The 22,060-nt window shown below is 35.3% G+C and overlaps 1 protein-coding gene across 2 annotated transcripts in view; it reads left to right on the top strand.

The window, feature by feature from the left end:
• ugt8 (UDP glycosyltransferase 8) overlaps positions 1-22,060 on the top strand; it is a 44,731-nt gene that overhangs the window by 8,518 nt on the left and 14,153 nt on the right. For both annotated transcript variants that reach the window (XM_062026252.1, XM_062026253.1), the window contains exons 2-5: positions 3,447-4,279; positions 9,248-9,390; positions 19,675-19,751; positions 21,338-21,557. In XM_062026252.1, coding sequence (XP_061882236.1) covers positions 3,449-4,279; positions 9,248-9,390; positions 19,675-19,751; positions 21,338-21,557 — 1,271 coding nt within the window. In that variant the 5' untranslated portion in view covers positions 3,447-3,448. The remainder of the gene's footprint in view (positions 1-3,446; positions 4,280-9,247; positions 9,391-19,674; positions 19,752-21,337; positions 21,558-22,060) is intronic.

Below are 22,060 nucleotides of genomic sequence, written 5' to 3'. Positions count from 1 at the left end.
CTATACTCGTATTAATTGTCTCTACGTTCTATACTCGTATTAATTGTCTCTACGTTCTATACTCGTATTAATTGTCTCTACGTTCTATACTCGTATTAATTGTCTCTACGTTCTATACTTGTATTAATTGTCTCTATGTTCTATACTCATATTAATTGTCTCTACGTTCTATACTCGTATTAATTGTCTCTACGTTCTATACTCGTATTAATTGTCTCTACGTTCTATACTTGTATTAATTGTCTCTACGTTCTATACTCGTATTAATTGTCTCTACGTTCTATCCTCGTATTAATTGTCTCTACGTTCTATACTCGTATTAATTGTCTGTACGTGCTTTTCTGAGTGTTGATATTGTTGAAGTATTCACTCTGCTGCTGACTGGACTGGATCTACTTTTATGTGGCCCTGCCGTGGCCTACTTTCATGTTGACTGGCGACCCACGGCAAGGACGTGTGGCACTTCTGCAGCTTCAGTCCGCTAGTCCCACATCTCAACCGGCAAAGTTGATTTTGAAGGATTGTAGTAAAGATTGGAATGGTAATAAAGGTGAGTCAGCAGCTCACCAGGACTCCTCTGGCCTCCATCATTTTGGGGAATGTTCAGTCGCTGAGGAATAAAGTGGACCAACTTCTGAAGGACTTCAATGAATTGTTGCATCATGGCGCTCATGGACCAAGACCAGGATCCAGACCTGACTTTGGGGTTCCCTTTCGTCTCCACCGCAAGGCTGAGGTGACGGGGAAGACACAAGGAGGCGGAGTCAGTTTGTATGTCGACATATCAGAGATCAAATCTGCACACCTGATGTTGAACTTTTATAAGCTGAAGAAAGTGGTGACAGTTGAAGTCAACCCTGAGGAAGACCATCTGTAGAAGTCCAGCTACCCGAAGCCATTCTTATGAGGCAAAAACAAGGCTTTGGGAATGACTGACTGAAGTAATGGGGTTGAGATCAGGGCTCTCACATGCTGACACAGCAGTTACAAAATAGCCACCAGGCATTCCAAACCGGGTTGAACTTGAAAAGCAGTTTTGTAATGTTGTGCTTTTTTTTTTTTTTTTTTCCCATGCTCGTCTGCTCGCCAAATCAACAGCGCTAAAATGAACTTTTCCTTTTTTTTTCAGCAGTTGAAGATGGTAAAAGAAGTTATTATGTGTCAAAAGATTGCAGAACAAACAAAGGACTGACTTCAAGGTTCTATTTCATAGTATTTTTCAACAATGTTCAAAAAGAAGTCCCTCAATGGTGTATGTTTACTAAGATCTCCACTTGAAATGTACAGTTTAAATGTACTTTTAGCAAACACATAAATGTGTGTGCCTGTCACTTTAGTGCACTCTATCCACTTTTTACTATACATTGTTTGTTTGTTTCGTTGTTTAATAAAATCCCTCTAAATATATATATACACGTGTGTATATATATATATATATATATATATATATATATATACTTTTTTTAATTATTTCAATCTGTCCCGTGCAGCCACTCAGGCATGTTGATGTAGACCAGGGGTCACCAACGCGGTGCCCGCGGGCACCAGGTAGCCCATAAGGACCAGATGAGTAGCCCACTGGCCTGTTCTAAAAATAGCTCAAATAGCAGCACTTACCAGTGAGCTGCCTCTATTTTTTAAATTTTATTTATTTACTAGCAAGCTGGTCTCGCTTTGCCCGACATTTTTAATTCTATAGAGACAAAACTCAAATAGAATTTGAAAATCCAACAAAATATTTTAAAGACTTGGTCTTCACTTGTTTAAATAAATTCATTAATTTTTTTACTTTGCTTCTTATAACTTTCAGAAAGACAATTTTAGAGAAAAAATACAACCTTAAAAATGATTTTAGGATTTTTAAACACGTATACCTTTTAAATTCCTTCCTCTTCTGTCCTGACAATTTAAATCAATGTTCAAGTAAATTTATTTTTTATATTGTAAAGAATAATAAATACATTTTAATTTAATTCTTCATTTTAGCTTCTGTTTTTTCAACGAAGAATATTTGGGAAATATTTCTTCAAACTTATTATGATTAAAATTCAAAACAATTATTCTGGCAAATCTAGAAAATCTGTAGAAACAAATGTCAATCAATCAATCAATCAATCAATCAATCAATCAATCAATGTTTATTTATATAGCCCTAAATCACAAGTGTCTCAAAGGGCTGTACAAGCCACAACGACATCCTCGGTACAGAGCTCACATATTATTATAAATTTAAATCTTATTTCAAAGTCTTTTGAATTTCTTTTAAAATTTTTGTTCTGGAAAATCTAGAAGAAATAATGATTTGTCTTTGTTAGAAATATAGCTTGGTCCATCCATCCATCCATCCATCCATCTTCTACCGCTTATTCCCTTTGGGGTCGCGGGGGCGCTGGAGCCTATCTCAGCTACAATCGGACGGAAGGCGGGGTACACCCTGGACAAGTCGCCACTTCATCGCTTGGTCCAATTTGTTATATATTCTAACAAAGTGTAGATTGGATTTTAACCTATTTAAAACATGTCATCAAAATTCTAAAATGAATCTTAATCAGGAAAAATTACTAATGATGTTCCATAAATTATTTTTTTAATTTTTTCAAAAAGATTCGAATTAGCTAGTTTTTCTTTTCTTTTTTTCAGTTGAATTTTGAATTTTAAAGAGTCGATATTGAAGATAAACTAGGTTTCAAAATGTAATAGTCATTTTTTTCGTGTTTTCTCTTTTAAACCGTTCAATTAAGTGTAAATATCATTAATTATTAATAATAACAGAGTTAAAGGTAAATTGAGCAAATTGGCTATTTCTGGCAATTTATTGAAGTGTGTATCAAACTGGTAGCCCTTCGCATTAATCACTACCCAAGAAGTAGCTCTTGCTTTCAAAAAGGTTGGTGACCCCTGCTGTAGACAATCATATATGCTGTACACATTTCAATGTTTGGGTAGAATTTTATGAAACAAAACCAAGTTTATTTTAAGTGAGCTATAAATGTATCAATGCTGTTATCTATTTTATGGAGGAATGTAGTTATTCATAGAAATGGCACTGAATGTTTTTAAAAAAAAAGTCTTGATTGTGAATGGAGAATGGGTTCTGAATGAAATGGGAACCCCCAAGTGTGGAGTTGAGTGGTGGCCAAAGATTGACAGCCCTATCATGCATCATATACATCAAGCTAGCATTAAAAAGTGGAACAGAAGGAGACAAATGTTAGCAACATTAGCATAAGTATGTGTCACATTTTCATTTAACGTCCACGTTTGCAGCTGACTTGTTGAAGATGTGTAGCAAAGCCTGCTTTGTACATGATTTAGCTCTCTTTGTTTCCATTTCCCATATTGGACTTTTCGGTTGTGGGTATCAGTTGAGGGGACGTCGTTGTGGTTTGTGGAGGCACTCCCGATGTATAGACAGACTTTTTAATGGTACGTCTTTGTCCTTCCAGCCATGCTGCGGTCTGCGTCACTCCTCCTGCTCCTCGGCCTGCTCAGCTGGCGTCCCAGTCCATCAAGGGCGGCTAAAATCCTGGTGGTGCCACCCACGCTGTTTGAATCGCACATGTACATCTTCCACACGCTGGCCCTGGCTCTGCACCAGGAGGGCCACGAGGTGCACTTCCTGGTCTGCGAGGGCCGCGAGGTGCGGCCCTCCCCTCACTATCAGCTGCAGCGCTACCCCGGCATCTTCAACAGCAGCATGGCCGAAACTTTTCTGCAGTCCAGAGTCAGCAACATCTTCGCCGGGCGCCTTACCTTCCTGGAGCTTTTTGAAATTCTTGAACACTACAGCCAAAACTGCGACGCCATCTTGGGCAACGCGGAGGTGATGGCCCGGCTCAAGCGGGCCAACTTCCAGCTGCTGTTGGTGGACCCCAATGAAATGTGCGGCTTCGTACTGGCGCACGTGCTGGGCCTGAAGTACGCCGTGGTCAGCACAGGTCTGTGGTACCCGACGGAGGTGTGCGCCCCGGCCCCGCTCTCCTACGTGCCGGCGTTCAACTCCTTGCTGACCGACCGCATGTCGCTGCCGCAGAGGATCTCCAACACGGCCGTCTACCTCTTGGAGAACTTTGGCGTCAATTTCATTTTGATACCCAAGTACGACCACATCATGAAGAAGCACGGGGTGACGCCGCCAGTGGCCATGTCGGAACTGGTGCGGGGGAGCCAGATGTGGATGCTGAGCACCGACTTGGCGCTGGAGTTCCCCAGGCCCACCTTGCCCCACGTGGTCTACGTCGGAGGCATCCTGAACAGACCAGCCAACCCACTGCCACAGGTGAGTCGCCCCTAGGCCTGGGCCATAGGGCCTCAAAATAACATCCACCATAAAACTGGATTTCCCATTTTTCCCCCCCTACTTTTTAAAGAAACCAATCAATACAAATGACAGACATCATTTATTTGATCAAAAGCTAGTACCGTATTTTACAGACATAGAACACATTGGTATTTTACAAGCTGCACCCACTAAAATTTAGAAGAAAAAAATATTTTCCATGTATTAGCCGCACCAGACTATAAGCCGCAGATATATATGTTGTGAAATGAGTTAGTTAAACGGAATGATTTAATAAAGGTTTATTTACATAGCTTCATTGTCTGTTACACGGCAGTAAAACGGCTGATCGAACAAAACAGAAGTCATGATCATGGACCCACTAGCTGTGGAAACTAGCTCTCCAATCAACTAAACGGACGTTTTTGGTGAATTTACAAAACTGAAACAATAGAAAAGAATGCCATTGCAAGTTAATAATACTAACACAGACACTCATAAACTTGTTAGCATATTAGCTAATGCTAATTACATTACGATGACACGTACAAATATGCATGGAAAAACAGACATCACACATGGGACGGGTTAGTAAGTAAGAATTGTTGTAGTTATATTGTAAAACTTACAAAGGTTGCTTGGAGTGACGAATAAAGAATCCTTTCAAGTCCAGTCTTGACTTGTCAAGCTGAGAACAACAACAGTGTGGTGCGCCACGTCTGGACTGATAGCGCTAATAAAAGAAAGGTTTCAAAAAAGTTGCACTTTTTGGGATATTTCCACAATAATTTTGCTTTCAACTAAAATTGGCCAAAGATGTATTGTACCAATAAATGTGAGCATTTTTGCATTTAATTAAACATTTTATACCTTTTTTATTTGACACAAAAAGCACACAAACTATGGTGGTAAAATAAGTGTAAAACTTTTTTATAGTTTTTTTTATATTTGTATTGTTATTGAAATGTATTATTATTATTTTGCTTGTTGTGGTTTATTCGTTACTAATTTATATCCATTTTTAAACTATATTTAAAGTAGAGTTTTGGTGGTACAATAAATACTAATGTTTTCAAATGAATGATTAATTGTGATTACAAAATACTGGTGATTATTATTCTTACCATAATGGACCACACCTAAAACGTTTGGGCACCACATCTTCTGCCATGTGCAGAGCGACAGCTTCAGTGATCGTTTTCCACTCTGCTTTCTTTCTTATCATTCACAGTACTTTATGTTCATGATTCCACCACACTAAGGTGCTTTTTAGCTGAAGTTTGTTTATGTTCATGTTGGCCTCGTAAAAAGCTGCATTCCCCCCGCTCACCTGGATGCTTCGGTTTCAGATGCTGGAATAAGTTTGTTATGCTGATGCCTTTTTTTTAAACAAACTTTGCAGCGTGCAGTCATTTGATCCACGCCTGTTGGCGCAAATCCAAACCACTGACAAAAATCTTCTGTTTTTTGGAACAAACATCTCGCTTCTCGTTTGTGTTGTTCTTAGCCGTGTTTTGGTAGATGTGTGAATCTGCACGAAGGAAATAAGGGTTTTAAATAGTCTGCAGCAAAAAAGTCCAATGTATGGATTTCTGTCTGACTACAAGGCGATTTCTTCTACACACTGCAGCTTGAATGAGCGTCATGGACACTGCTCTCAGAGGGCATAGAGGGTGATGGGGGTTAGGCAGTCTATGGTCGGGACAAAGACGACGCTGGGCGTTGGTATCTCCTGTGCGGAGGTTTTTGGAATGCCTCTCCAGCCAACTGGGAGTATTGTGGCCCTGGTGTGTGAGGGGGTTAGAATGGGAGAAGGAGGCCATTGTTCTTGGCAGAAGCCAGCAGACACTGAGACTTGTTCATAGGGTGACTGTGGCTGCCTTGTAGGGACACAGAGCCCAGTGTGGCCCAGCACTTGTTCCGTGCCAGGGCCCCGTTCACAGCTGGACCATTTACCTCCCTCTGTTGGCTGTGGACCACTCTAATATGGCTCCTTCCTCCTTTGCCAATTTACATTTATGCTTTGTGACCAACGCTATCGTGACCTACTGCCCTGAAAAGGGTCTGACCTCCACTGCACAGTGCAATGATCAATGTACTACTTTAAAGTAGCAGTATATGCTAACTGGTAATGGTGTCATAAATCAGATACATATGATAATAACGTGTTATAACTTGTTTTTCTATTACACTGGTACTTTAAGATGTAAGTCCATACATTATGGAAATTATTTTTAAAAAACAGCTTGGATTTAGAGGCAGCAGTGTAATAGTGATATTATTCTGTGGATAAGTATTCCAAAGATTGTTCCAAGGCAGGGGTAAAAATATACTACTACAAAAACAACAATTGGAATTAACGAGCAAACGGGGTAATGTAACGAGAACATGTTGCTTTATTGACACTAATAACACAGAGCTGCCACGCAGGCAGTTATTTACTTAAAAACTGCCATTGCTCCAAAAAATAATAAAAACATATAGATCCGAAGTTGATCTAGAGATTTAAGCGTTGAAAGTAAAAACAATATTAATGATATATGACTTGTTTTTAACACTTTTATGAGCGGGGGCCTTTTAGATCCCTGAAACATTTTGTCTGATGTTTTGTTTTAACTGTTAATGTTAATAAAAATGTAAATAGTAAATTAAAAGCAATGCAGTTATGTACCTATGTAAGGCTCTAATTAATTCACATCAAATATTCCATTGTGAAAAATGTTTTGGGGAAAATATTGCATACTTTGTCTTTTTGCCATTTTGGATCCCGCAAACCTTTAGTCTGAGTTTGTTTAAACTGTAAATGTTCATAGAAAAAATAATAAGTCAAAAGCAATCTTATAAATTATTGACATACAGTGTTTCCCATAAACTGGCAAGATACCTGTGGCGGTGGGGGCGTGGCTATGGGCGTGGTCACCATGACATCATCGAGTAATTTGCATAATTTACTACAATGATATGATTTTCTCTAAAAAGGCTCAAAAAATGTATACTTACTAATTAATAATAACAGTTTTGTTTTAAACGTCCATCCATCCATCCATCCATCCATCCATCCATCCATTTTACAATATAATGACAACACTTTATGTACATATTTATATACAGATTTGAACAATAAGTTATTCACTGAAATATATTTATTAATTGTGGTTCTTACAAAAAATATATGTTATAGAATATAAAAGCTAAAATGTCTCTTAAAGCTCTGCCCCTTTAATTAGTGCATACTAAATAATTTAACTTTAGCCTACTACTACAAGCATATTATTTACCAGCAACATAAAGTGAAACAGAGGCAGAGGTGTCCTGCCACAGTCAGTAACAAATAAACAGAAAACAGTAGTGGTCAAATACAAATAAGGCAACAAGAGAAGTATCCTACACTTCTCTTTTGTAAAGTAAATCTGAACAGCCGATATGGACATCTACATCAACTACATGAATGTGTGGGAAAACACTGACATATTTCAGGCTTCAATGAAGTCACATCAAATATTCAAATACATTTTGGGGGAAAATATTGCTTTTTTTTTGTTTCCTTTGGGGAAAAAAGGGCATAAAACATAAAAGAAAAAAAAAACCTTATGGCAAAAGATAGATCTGAAATTGATCTATAGGTTTTTAATGTTAAAAGAAAAAAGTAAAAATAATATATGCAAGCACTATGAAGCAGACCCTACAGTAATTAGTGACAAGCACTATGAAGCAGACCCTACAGTAATTAGTGATGTTTGGATTTTGCCAATTTAAACAAATCCCCCCAAATATGCACAGCCTTGCAGCTACTGTATGTCCAATTCCCCAAATGTCTTCACACATTTGGCCAAAACTTTAGAGTGAATGTGTGTGTGTATGTATGTACTGTATTTGTATATGTTTGTGCGAGCGTATGTACTTATGTAGGTGGGTAAGTACCAATGTGTGTGCGTATGTAAGTATAAATGTATGAATAATGTACATTATAATTGTTTCCCAGTACGTGCAGGAGCCAAAGTACGGCCCCAGCCACCCAGAGGATGTTCTAAATAATCAACACGGCAGTTTTGGGTCGGTTAAAATGTTCAATTGTCCGTTTTTGTTAAGATAATCTCCCATCGTCACTTATTTACCGACAGAAGTAAGAGTTGCAGATTGCTCTCAACAGTGCTTCTATGTTGTTGTGATGCAACACAAATACATGTTTATGATCAACAAGCACTTGTCAATTGTAAAACACAAGAAGAATGTCTGCAACTCGCGGACGACCAATCAGACACTTAGCGAGTCTTTGGTGGCGTTTGTTTGTACAACACACTAATTGGACCCTGGTTTAGAGAAGGTGCTTTTACTGCCCACCACTTGAAGTGAGGTTTGGTCAAATGTGCGGTAATAAAACAAGTGAAACGTCAATATTTGTTGTGCAAAAAGCATACTTGGTTAGATTTGTTAAAACCCTGTGGTTGTTGGTGTGAAGGTTGCAAAGAAGACTTTGATAAAACTCATCTTCAAATCACAAGCTGACACAATCTTATTGGGGGAAAAAAGCCTTTTGCTGCAACTTTGTGCAAAAGCTACTGAAAAATCTGCCATTGTAGGCTGCAACAAACACAAGACATGGCTGTAAAGTCCTGGAGACACAATAATGGCTACTCTGTATTTAATATAAAACCAAAATTTGAATGCGATCTCCCTGCTCAAAGTTGTCAACGGACCATCTAACAAAGTGTGCTTACCAGTAGCTGACATTTATGACACTTTAAAGTTTTATGACCATAGAAACCTCATTAAGTCCAATAAATCCCCACTAAAACAACACCATAAACGATGGCGTGGACACACCATAACATCATAAAGATAGCAAGTGCAAACATTTTTGAAGGTATTTGGTAGAATGAATTGATTTGAATAAAAAGTAGACTATTAGAAGTAGCACTACTTTGTTCCCCACTGAAACCCTGCCTATCTCTCTTCCTGTTCCTGCAGAGTTTTGGGGCGTGGCTTAATGCCACAGCGGACCACGGCTTTGTTGTGGTGTCCTTCGGCGCTGGGGTCAAGTACCTCTCCCAGGACATTGCACACAAACTGGCAGGAGCCCTCGCCAGGTTGCCCCAGCATGTCATCTGGAGGTAAAGTCACCACTTGCTCACTAATCTCATTAACAGGCACGATTCACAACATTGGAGGGCAACTGCACTTTTTTGACTATCATTCTCAATCCCTATGTAAGACAAGAACACATTTGTCTTTTTCATGCATTGTAACTCCTAAATAAACACTAGCAAAAGTTAGCTAACAATGGAGTTAATGGTATTCCGCCTATAAAGGCTCTAAAAACATCCATCATCATTTTATACACACACTGTAATGTCATGTACTAACATTCATAATAACATGTAATATATACATGATGTAAGTATATATATCATGTAGTAACATTCATAATAACATGTAATATATACATGATGTAAGTATATATGTCATGTAGTAACATTCATAATAACATGTAATATATACATGATGTAAGTATATATGTCATGTAGTAACATTCATAATAACATGTAAATATACATGATGTAAGTATATATGTCATGTAGTAACATTCATAATAACATGTACTATATACATGATGTAAGTATATATGTCATGTAGTAACATTCATAATAACATGTAATATATACATGATGTAAGTATATATGTCACGTAGTAACATTCATAATAACATGTAATATATACATGATGTAAGTATATATGTAGTGTAGTAACATTCATAATAACATGTAATATATACATGACGTAAGTATATATTTCACGTAGTAACATTCATAATAACATGTAATATATACATGACGTAAGTATATATGTCACGTAGTAACATTCATAATAACATGTAATATATACATGATGTAAGTATATATGTCATGTAGTAACATTCATAATAACATGTAATATATACATGACGTAAGTATATATGTCACGTAGTAACATTCATAATAACATGTAATATATACATGACGTAAGTATATATGTCATTTAGTAACATTCATAATAACATGTAATATATACATGACGTAAGTATATATGTCATTTAGTAACATTCATAATAACATGTAATATACACATGACGTAAGTATGTATGTCATGTAGTAACATTCATAATAACATGTAATATATACATGATGTAAGTATATATGTCATGTAGTAACATTCATAATAACATGTAATATATACATGATGTAAGTATATATGTCATGTAGTAACATTCATAATAACATGTAATATATACATGACGTAAGTATATATGTCATGTAGTAACATTCATAATAACATGTAATATATACATGATGTAAGTATATATGTCATGTAGTAACATTCATAATAACATGTAATATATACATGATGTAAGTATATATGTCATGTAGTAACATTCATAATAACATGTAATATATACATGACGTAAGTATATATGTCATGTAGTAACATTCATAATAACATGTAATATATACATGATGTAAGTATATATGTCATGTAGTAACATTCATAATAACATTTAATATATACATGACGTAAGTATATATGTCATGTAGTAACATTCATAATAACATGTAATATATACATTATGTAAGTATATATGTCATGTAGTAACATTCATAATAACATGTAATATATACATGATGTAAGTATATATGTCATGTAGTAACATTCATAATAACATTTAATATATACATGACGTAAGTATATATGTCATGTAGTAACATTCATAATAACATGTAATATATACATGACGTAAGTATATATGTCATGTAGTAACATTCATAATAACATGTAATATTTACGTATTTTGCTCATTTTAAGCATACGGCGGCTTATTAATTTCACATATGCATCACCACATTGGCCTTTTCCTTCAACAACAACAACAAGAAGACTACTAATCATGACAGACTTCATGAGAGACAACAAAGACTACTTTGGGACAAATGATAATCAGAACCTTATATTTTTGAGGCTGAACATAAGGAGGATGATCTACAAGTTTTAGAAGCTGAGTGCTAAACAGATCCAGCTTTAGTGAAATATGAAGCATCATGTAGCAGTATTGCTAAGTGCTAAACAAGAAATACAAACTAGGAACACAATAAAACAATCACTTACTGTACAATGTCTGCTCTTATAGGATCATCATATCTTCCCGTTAAAGATGAAGAAAATATTCATAATCCTCACAAAGGGTTAAAAAAAGTTGCTGTAAACAAGTGTATTTTCCTGTCTTTCTCGCCATCTCCGGGTCTAAGTTGAATGTCAAAGTTGAAAAAAACTCTTGGGTTTATGTCCACATCCTTCTACTATCCAGGTGAGAGGCAGGATTTATCATCTACAATCAGTTCACCATCTCAGAGGCCATGCAGCAGCTCACCGGCTCAATATGTCAATATAGCAACATAAGCTAGTTAGCGCTCCGTGCCGCTAAAAATACCTTGTCTGGGTTAGCGCTTATAATAACAATATCGCTAATACTTGGTCAATATTCAGGCCACGTAAATGAAGTATTGTTGTCGGTTTTTGGATGTTTTTTATGAGAGGAATATTATATTAGCTGCATTGTTAGCCGTGTCGTACTTGCCGTATTTTACAAATTAGAATGCATTAAAAAAAAAGAAAGACCTATGGGCTTTCTGCTCCGCCGCTCCGAGTCTGTGGAACGCTCTCCCTGACCACCTGAGGGAACCACAGACTGTGGATGCTTTTAAAAAAGGCTTAAAAACCCTTCTTTTAAAAAAAAAAGCCTTTTTTCCAGATATATGCATACTAGTTTTAGCTATTTAGCTGTTCTAGTTTTTTTATTTATTTATTTTTTATTATCTTTTTATTTTTATTTATTTTTTAATATCTTTTTATTTTTTTAACACACTGTAGCACTTTGAGGTTGTTTACTCAATGTAAAGTGCTTTTTACAAATAAAATCTATTATTATTATTATTATTATTGTTTTTGTCTTACATATAGATTGTGATTGATAGGAGAATTAAAAAAAAAAAGTGCAGTTCCCCTTTAGCAATGTCCAACTTTTGGGCTTAAAAAGAGTCATTTATCAGTTTTATATCAATGACCCCAAACTTGCCAGAGCAAATGACCCCATGTATCGCAGCAGAAAGTGCTGGAACATTCACTGAGTTAATCATTGTCTTCCTAGCTCGTGTACAGTGTTTACTTTGAGTGATGAAACCATGTCTGACTTCTGGTGGCTCAGGGAATTATGGATGTGCATGCGAGTGAGTCACATCAATTAGTAACAAAAGGCTTCAACTTTGGGTAAATGTTTGTGCATCCTAGAGAAAAGGTACAATTGAAATTCGAAGCCATGTAATCATTTACCCAGTGAAGGACACAAACCACAGTTCTCTTTTTCCATATTCTCATCTTTGTGAACTCTTTGTTCCTGAAGAGTTGATGATTGATTCCAAGATCAAATATAAAAAAGAAGCTTTGTTATTCTTGGACTGAATAACCAATCATTTTAAATAATAACTAGTGTTCCCAGTGGATAATTTAAGCTATAACACATTTTGCTCCACAATAAATTGACCGACAAATTATTGCAGATAAACGACATTATTGTCAATATTATTTTGACACCAAATTAACCCCTGATAAAATAATGATACATAACAAGTATTCCCTTTTAAATGTATTTCTCATATTTTAACATTGTAGTCAGAATGTTAACTTTCAAATATATAAAAAATAGATAAATAATACAAATATACCATATTTTTCGGACTATAAGTCGCAGTTTTTTTATAGTTTGGCCGGGCTCCAGTGCGACTTATATATGTTTTTTTTCCTTCTTTATTATTCATTTTCGGCAGGTGCGACTTATAATCCGAAAAATACGGTACTCTGTTAGCAAAATGTTGCACAATAAAACAAATCACAACCAAAAGCAATAAAATAGCTTGTCTCTGTTAAAGGGATTTTGCCAAACGTTCACAATGATTATGAAAGACATGACGACGGATGTATTATTTTTTTTTAATGCATTCTAACTCATAAATGAAAGTCTGCTTAGAATGGAGGTCCTTTATTCTTCCCATAAAACCCAATAAAAAACATCCAGAAAAGGCCAACAATACTCCATGGTGACTTGAATATGAACCAAGTATTAGTGATATTGTTATTATAACGCAGACAAACTTTTTATAGCAGCGCCGTGATCACACGCTTGTGTGCCAATGTTGATGTCATCCACTGCTTTTTATTTGTATCTGCTTCTTATCTGTATCTGCTTCCTCGCTCCGCAAACTTTATTGGAGATGATAAGTCATGCATCTCACCTGGATAGTGGAAGGATGTTTTATATACATGCTGGAGGTCAATTAAGTAGCGATGTAACTAGTAAAACAAAAATAATATATTTTTCAAATTACACATATATATATTTATATATATATACATACATATATATATATATAATTTTTTTAAGCAAGTTTTTATTTATTTTTAATTGATTAAGAATTGGGATTCATTCTAAAAATGTTTTTATATATAGATATATATGTATGTGTGTGTATATATATATATATATATATATATATATATATATATATATATATATACATACAGTATATATATACAGTATATATGTATATATATACTGTATATGTGTGTATATATATATATATATATATATATATAAAAAAATATATATATATATATATAAAAAATAAAAAAAATAAAATAAAAAAAATAATATATATATATATATATATATATATATATATATATATATATATATATATATATATATATATATATATATATATATATATATATATATATATATATATATATATATATATATACCGTTCAAAAGTTTGGGGTCACCCAAACAATTTAGTGGAATAGCCTTCATTTCTAAGAACAAGAATAGACTGTGGAGTTTCAGATGAAAGTTCTCTTTTTCTGGCCATTTTGAGCGTTTAATTGACCCCACAAATGTGATGCTCCAGAAAGTCAATCTGCTCAAAGGAAGGTCAGTTTTGTAGCTTCTGTAACGAGCTAAAGTGTTTTCAGATGTGTGAACATGATTGCACAAGGGTTTTCTAATCATCAATTAGCCTTCTGAGCCAATGAGCAAACACATTGTACCATTAGAACACTGGAGTGATAGTTGGTGGAAATGGGCCTCTATACACCTATGTAGATATTGCACCAAAAAGCAGACATTTGCAGCTAGAATAGTCATTTACCACATTAGCAATGTATAGAGTGTATTTCTTTAAAGTTAAGACTAGTTTAAAGTTATCTTCATTGAAAAGTACAGTGCTTTTCCTTCAAAAATAAGGACATTTCAATGTGACCCCAAACTTTTGAACACTAGTGTATATATATATATATATATATATATATATATATATATATATATATATATATATATATATATGTATATATATATGTATATATATATATATATATATATATATATGTATATATGTATATGTATATATATATGTATATATGTATATATGTATATATATATATATATATATATATATATATATATATATATATATATATATATATATATATATATATATATATATATATATATATGTTAGGGCTGCAACAACTAATTGATTAAATCGATTATGAAAATAGTTGGTGATTAGTTTAGTCATCGATTCGTTAGATCTATGCTTTGCGCATGTGCAGAGGGAATTATTTTTATTTAAATTATAAAATAGTTTTTTGTTATTTTTTTTATAAACCTTTATTTATAAACTGCAACATGTACAAACAGCTGAGAAACAATAATCAAAATAAGTATGGTGCCAGTATGCTGTTTTTTTTCAATAAAATACTGGAAAGGATAGAAATGTAGTTTGTCTCTTTTATCCGATTATTAATTGATTAATCGAAGTGATAATCGACAGATTAATCGATTATCAAATTAATCGTTAGTTGCAGCCCTAATATATATAATATATATAGACATATCTGTATGTCCCAAAAAAAATTCAGAATTAATTGTGATTCTTAATAGATTAAAAAGGATCAAAAATCGATTAGAAAAACAAAAAGGCAACAACCAAAAATATATATATATATTTTTAAAAATATGTATATATATATATCAATTTTTAATTTTTTTTTTAATCGATTAAGAATCACGATTAATTCAAAAATCAAATTTTTTTTGACACCCTATATATCATCGAGCAAAAATAGTTGGAACCAGACCAATGTCTACTTCCATGTGCACTTCTAGAGATCTTTTGCAGCTTTATAGTATACTTTCATGTTATTACGTTCAAGTTCAAGTACCCATGATTGTCACACACACACTAGGTGTTATTCTCTGTGTTTGACCCATCACCCTTGATCACCCCCTGGAAGGTGAGGGGAGCAGTGAGCAGCACTGCGCCCGAGAATCATTTTGGGTGATTTAACCCCCAATTCCAACCCTTGATGCTGAGTGCCAAGCAGGGAGGTAATGGCTCCCATTTTTATAGTCTTTGGTATGACTCGGCCGGGGTTTGAACTCACAACCTACCCATCTCAGGGCGGATATACAGTGCATCTAATGGGAAGGAAGTATAACGCTGATGTTCAGTCACCAGTTAATGGATGAACATCAAACATGTTTGGTAAGACCAAAACATTCTCATGACCTAGTCTTGGACATGTTTACTATGTTGATGTGTCAGTCATGATATTTCTTTGATACGACCAAAACATTCTCATGACCTAGTCTTGGACATGTTTACTATGTTGATGTGTCAGTCATGATATTTCTTTGATACGACCAAAACATTCTCATGACCTAGTCTTGGACATGTTTACTATGTTGATGTGTCAGTCATGATATTTCTTTGATACGACCAAAACATTCTCATGACCTAGTCTTGGACATGTTTACTATGTTGATGTGTCAGTCATGATATTTCTTTGATACGACCAAAACATTCTCATGATCTAGTCTTGGACATGTTTACTATGTTGATGTGTCAGTCATGATATTTCTTTGATACGACCAAAACATTCTCATGACCTAGTCTTGGACATGTTTACTATGTTGATGTGTCAGTCATGATATTTCTTTGATACGACCAAAACATTCTCATGACCTAGTCTTGGACATGTTTACTATGTTGATGTGTCAGTCATGATATTTCTTTGATACGACCAAAACATTCTCATGACCTAGTCTTGGACATGTTTACTATGTTGATGTGTCAGTCATGATATTTCTTTGATACGACCAAAACATTCTCGTGACCTAGTCTTGGACATGTTTACTATGTTGATGTGTCAGTCATGATATTTCTTTGATACGACCAAAACATTCTCATGACCTAGTCTTGGACATGTTTACTATGTTGATGTGTCAGTCATGATATTTCTTTGATACGACCAAAACATTCTCATGACCTAGTCTTGGACATGTTTACTATGTTGATGTGTCAGTCATGATATTTCTTTGATACGACCAAAACATTCTCATGACCTAGTCTTGGACATGTTTACTATGTTGATGTGTCAGTCATGATATTTCTTTGATACGACCAAAACATTCTCATGACCTAGTCTTGGACATGTTTACTATGTTGATGTGTCAGTCATGATATTTCTTTGATACGACCAAAACATTCTCATGACCTAGTCTTGAACATGTTTACTATGTTGATGTGTCAGTCATGATATTTCTTTGATACGACCAAAACATTCTCATCACCTAGTCTTGGACATGTTTACTATGTTGATGTGTCAGTCATGATATTTCTTTGATACGACCAAAACATTCTCATGACCTAGTCTTGGACATGTTTACTATGTTGATGTGTCAGTCATGATATTTCTTTGATACGACCAAAACATTCTCATGACCTAGTCTTGGACATGTTTACTATGTTAATGTGTCAGTCATGATATTTCTTTGATACGACCAAAACATTCTCATGACCTAGTCTTGGACATGTTTACTATGTTGATGTGTCAGGCATGTTATTTGCATTCCTATGAAGTTCTTTATCAGTCTGCCACCAACACTCTTGAGTAAAAGATGGTGTGCTGTGTGGTTGAGGTGTCACCAGAAGCCCCATGGTCTCTGTGCAGCATTCCCAAAGCAAGAAAGTGAAGAAGAAGAAGAAGCAGTCAGAGAGAGAGGCGGGGCCACATGAATCGTGTCATTGATAATTGGCTGGCATCAATGTGTGCTTTGATTGGCAGCACAGTGACTCCCAGAGTGAGGTGAAAGAGGGATGTGGTTATTGCATTGTTTGCTCCTTTTGTTGGAACATGAAACAGAATACATGCACACTTTTAGTCCAAGGTGTTTGCATAGGGAAATGTTGACCCACTTCCTTACAGGATTTGATCTGTGTATTTAAGCCCTCTAAACAATACATGTATTCGTATATGTATATGTATATGTGTATATATACAGTGGTGGTCAAAAGTTTACATACACTTGTAAAGAACATCATGTCTTGAGTCTCCAATCATTTCTACAACTCTTCTACTTGTTGGTCACAAAAAACATTCATGAAGTTTGCTTCTTTTATGAATTTATTATGGCTCTACTGAAAATGTGCTGGGTCAAAAGTATACATACAGCAATGTTAATATTTGCTTCTTTGGCAAGTTGACCTGCAATAAGGCACTTTTGGTAGCCATCCACAAGCTTCTGCTTGACCACTTGACCACTAAATTGCTGCAGTTCAGCTAAATGTGTTGCTTTTCTGACATGGACTTGTTTCTTCAGCATTGTCCACACCTTTAAGTCAGGACTTTGGGAAGGCCATTCTAAAACCTTCATTCTAGCCTGATTTAGCCATTCCTTTACCACTTTTGACGTCATTGTCCTGTTGGAACACCCAACTGCGCCCAAGACCCAACCTCCGGGCTGATGATTTTAGCTTGTCCTGAACAATTTGGACCTACCGTAGTTTCCGGACTATAAGCCGCTACTTTTCCCCCTCGTTCTGGTCCCTGCGGCTTATACAAGGGTGCGGCTTATACAAGGGTGCGGCTTATATACGGCCTGTTCTTCTCCGACACCGACGAAGAGGATTTCGGTGGTTTTAGTACGCAGGAGGAAGACGATGACACAATGATTAAAGACTGACTTTTCATATACGGGTAGCCTGGTTATTTTGATAACGTACAGGCGAGCACTTTGTATTACTTTGCAGCATTGTATTATTTGTACTCTGCACGAATGCTGTTCGCCATGTCAAAGATGTGAAAGTTTGATTGAATGATTGAAAGATTTATTGTTAATAAATGGGACGCTTTGCGTTCCCAAACAGTCATCTCTGTCCCGACAATCCCCTCCGTGGTAGCAGGAACCCCTATATACTACGCTAATTACACATCAAAACCCTGCGGCTTATAGTCGGGTGCGGCTTATATATGGAGCAATCTGTATTTTCCCCTAAATTTAGCTGGTGCGGCTTATAGTCAGGTGCGGCTTATAGTCCGGAAATTACGGTAATCCTCCTTTTTCATTGTCCCATTTAAAGCAGCAGTTCCATTGGCAGCAAAACAGGCCCAGAGCATAATACTACCACCACCATGCTTGACGGTAGGGATGGTGTTTCTGGGATTAAAGGCTTCACCTTTTCTCCTCCAAACATATTGCTGGGTATTGTGGCCAAACAGCTCCATTTTTGTTTCATCTGACATCACATGGACAAAGATAAGACCTTCTGGAGGAAAGTTCTGTGGTCAGATGAAACACAAATTGAGTTGTTTGGCCACAATATCCAGCAATATGTTTGGAGGACAAAAAAAAAAGAGAAAAATAAATATATATATATATATATATATATATATATGTATATATATATATATATATATATATATATATATATATATATATATATATATATATATATATATATATATATATATATATATATATATATATATATGTATATATATATGTATATATATATATATATATATATATATATATATATACATACATACATACATACATACATACATCTCTGTGAGCGCTTTGAGTATCTAATAATAGAAAAGCGCGATATAAAATCGAATCCATTATTATTATATATATATATATATGTGTATGTATATATATATATATATATATATATATATATATATATATATATATATATATATATATATATATATATATATATATATATATATATATATATATATATATATATATATATATATATATATATATATATATATATATATATATATATATATGTGTGTGTGTGTGTGTTGTGCATTATAAATAGGTCCAACAAAAACAGTTGCCTTTTGGCAACAAAATAGCACTCAGTTGACCAACATGAATGACTTGCTAACATCATCCATGTCACATGTCCTTGTATTGCATTACTTTCTTCATCGTTACCTCTTTGTTGAAGGTTTTCAGGCGTCCCGCCCAGTAACCTTGGCAACAACACCAAGCTTGTTGACTGGATGCCTCAGAATGACCTATTAGGTGAGTTCACCGCCATTTTGACCTTGTGCATGTATTGTAGTGTACCCTCTGCTTGTGAAGAATCATGATGATGTTTGTGAGCAATGCACAGCAGTCAGGTTTCACTGCACATGGTAAGTAAGTATGTGTGTGTGTGTGTGTGTGTGTGTGTGTGTGTGTGTGTGTTGACTTTGTTTAGTTGACTCAAGCTCAAGTTGTGTACTTTCAGATCTTGTCTAATCTGTTAATGATTTGCCTTCAGGCACTTGTAGCACACATTCAGTCCTTCTGATGCTATGCTAGGCTGGGCTGGGCAATTTATCCAATTTTATCCTGATTTCAATTTTGGCTTCTCAAAAAAAATAGTGATTTTCAGATTAATCACAATTCTTATTCGTAACGATTCTTAATTGATTAAAAAAAAAAATCCAAAACCTTTTTTTTTTTTTCCAATCTTTCCTGTCCAGACAAATCATATAGTAGATGTAGATGATCTATATCTGCTCTACATGTACTTTACACACCATATAGTAGATGTAGATGATCTATATCTGCTCTACATGTACTTTACACACCATATAGTAGATGTAGATGATCTATATCTGCTCTACATGTACTTTACACACCATATAGTAGATGTAGATGATCTATATCTGCTCTACATGTACTTTACACACCATATAGTAGATGTAGATGATCTATATCTGCTCTACATGTTGACTTTAGAAAAGATACTAACATTGTTGCCTTATTTGTATTTGACTTTATTAAATGTTTGGAAATCATTTTATAAAACAAAAACTGTTTTATTTGAAGTAATATAGAAATAGATCAGAGCTGTTATGTATTTGATGAAGGAATGTAGTTATTCAGCACTAGTACGCATAATCAATTATCATCAAACTTATCAAAATCAGTAAGGCCTTATGATTTTTCGCAGACTGAATCACAGAATTGGCCAATAAAAAGAAATCTGCTGTAAAATGCAAAATAACACAGAAGTTGACCAAAATGTGAGTAAAATGCTGTTAATTTGAGGAAAAAGAAGATTTGTTTGGGAAAGTAGTTTGTCCGGTAGCACTCATTCATCCCTGAAACACGTCCTGAGCTAAAAACAAATGTGAGGACAGGGACTAAACTACCAAGCTAAAGCTAGCAAGAACAATCCAAACAGCCACAACTCATCTCATCTGCTCGTGTGGTGGTGAACGACATCGTGGCTGTAAGATCAGCGTACAAACAGCACAGCAGTCGCATCTTGAGAGGATCTCTTGTTTTGAAACAGCATCAAGTCGTCTCTTTACTCGTCAAGTGCAGAACCACAGCGCACTTTTCACCTTCACAATAACAGCGCCGTGCGCCACATCCGGTCGGAAGGTGCTTTCAAAATAAAGGTTTCAAAAAAGTTTGATTGATTTTTTTGATTGATTGAGACTTTTATTAGTAGGTTGCACAGTGAAGTACATATTCCGTACAATTGACTTGCAATCATTTGAAATCATATCTTGTCAAGGGACAGAAGTATTAGTGGTGTCCTGTGGAGGGCTGCACGAGTGCACTGAGGAGCTGTGGTTCATGGGTGCAAACCAGAATTGTTGTTTCTTTAGGACATCCCAACATAAAAGCCTTCCTGAGCCACGGAGGACTGAACAGCATCTTCGAGGCTCTGTACCACGGGGTGCCGGTGGTGGGTGTGCCCCTGTTTGGAGACCACTATGACACCATGATCCGTGTCACCGCCAAAGGGATGGGCATCATGTTGCACTGGAAGAGCATGAGCCAAGATGACCTTTACAACGCCCTGGCCACCGTCATCAAGGACACAAGGTCAGAGGTCTTTCCAGTATTTTCATGAGCTGTAATTAGTTGAAATGACGGCATGATTGATGGATTTATGGAATAGCGATGTGACCTACGCGAACGAATCAAGTTTTTTGAACGGCTCTTTTAAGTGAACCATGAGAACCAATTCCCAGTTGTGAGCAGTTTGTTCGGGAGCCGTTAGTGATTGCCCACTCTGCACCTGACTGGCAACTGGACTACAACAGGACTCAGTTATAGCAAATTTAGCAGCATTTGCCCTAACTTTTTTTTTTTTTTTTTAAATAAGAAAAAACGTAGAAATACATGATTTATATTTTTTTAATTATTTCTATTTTATTTATTTTTATTTCTATTCACTTTTCGTGTTCATTATTCTAAAGGGTAGTATTTCAAGTGTACACACACCAGGTATGGTAACTTGTTTTTATTACGAAAAATACATATTTTTATATTTGTATAAAAAACATTTTTTAATTATTATTATTTGGATTTACTTTTCGTGTTCA

Source organism: Entelurus aequoreus, linkage group LG18, assembly GCF_033978785.1.
Source record: "Entelurus aequoreus isolate RoL-2023_Sb linkage group LG18, RoL_Eaeq_v1.1, whole genome shotgun sequence".
In the NCBI taxonomy this organism is placed as follows: domain Eukaryota; kingdom Metazoa; phylum Chordata; class Actinopteri; order Syngnathiformes; family Syngnathidae; genus Entelurus; species Entelurus aequoreus.
The sequence above is the reverse complement of the archived record's forward strand: the minus strand, read 5'-3'. Positions and strand labels throughout refer to the sequence as shown.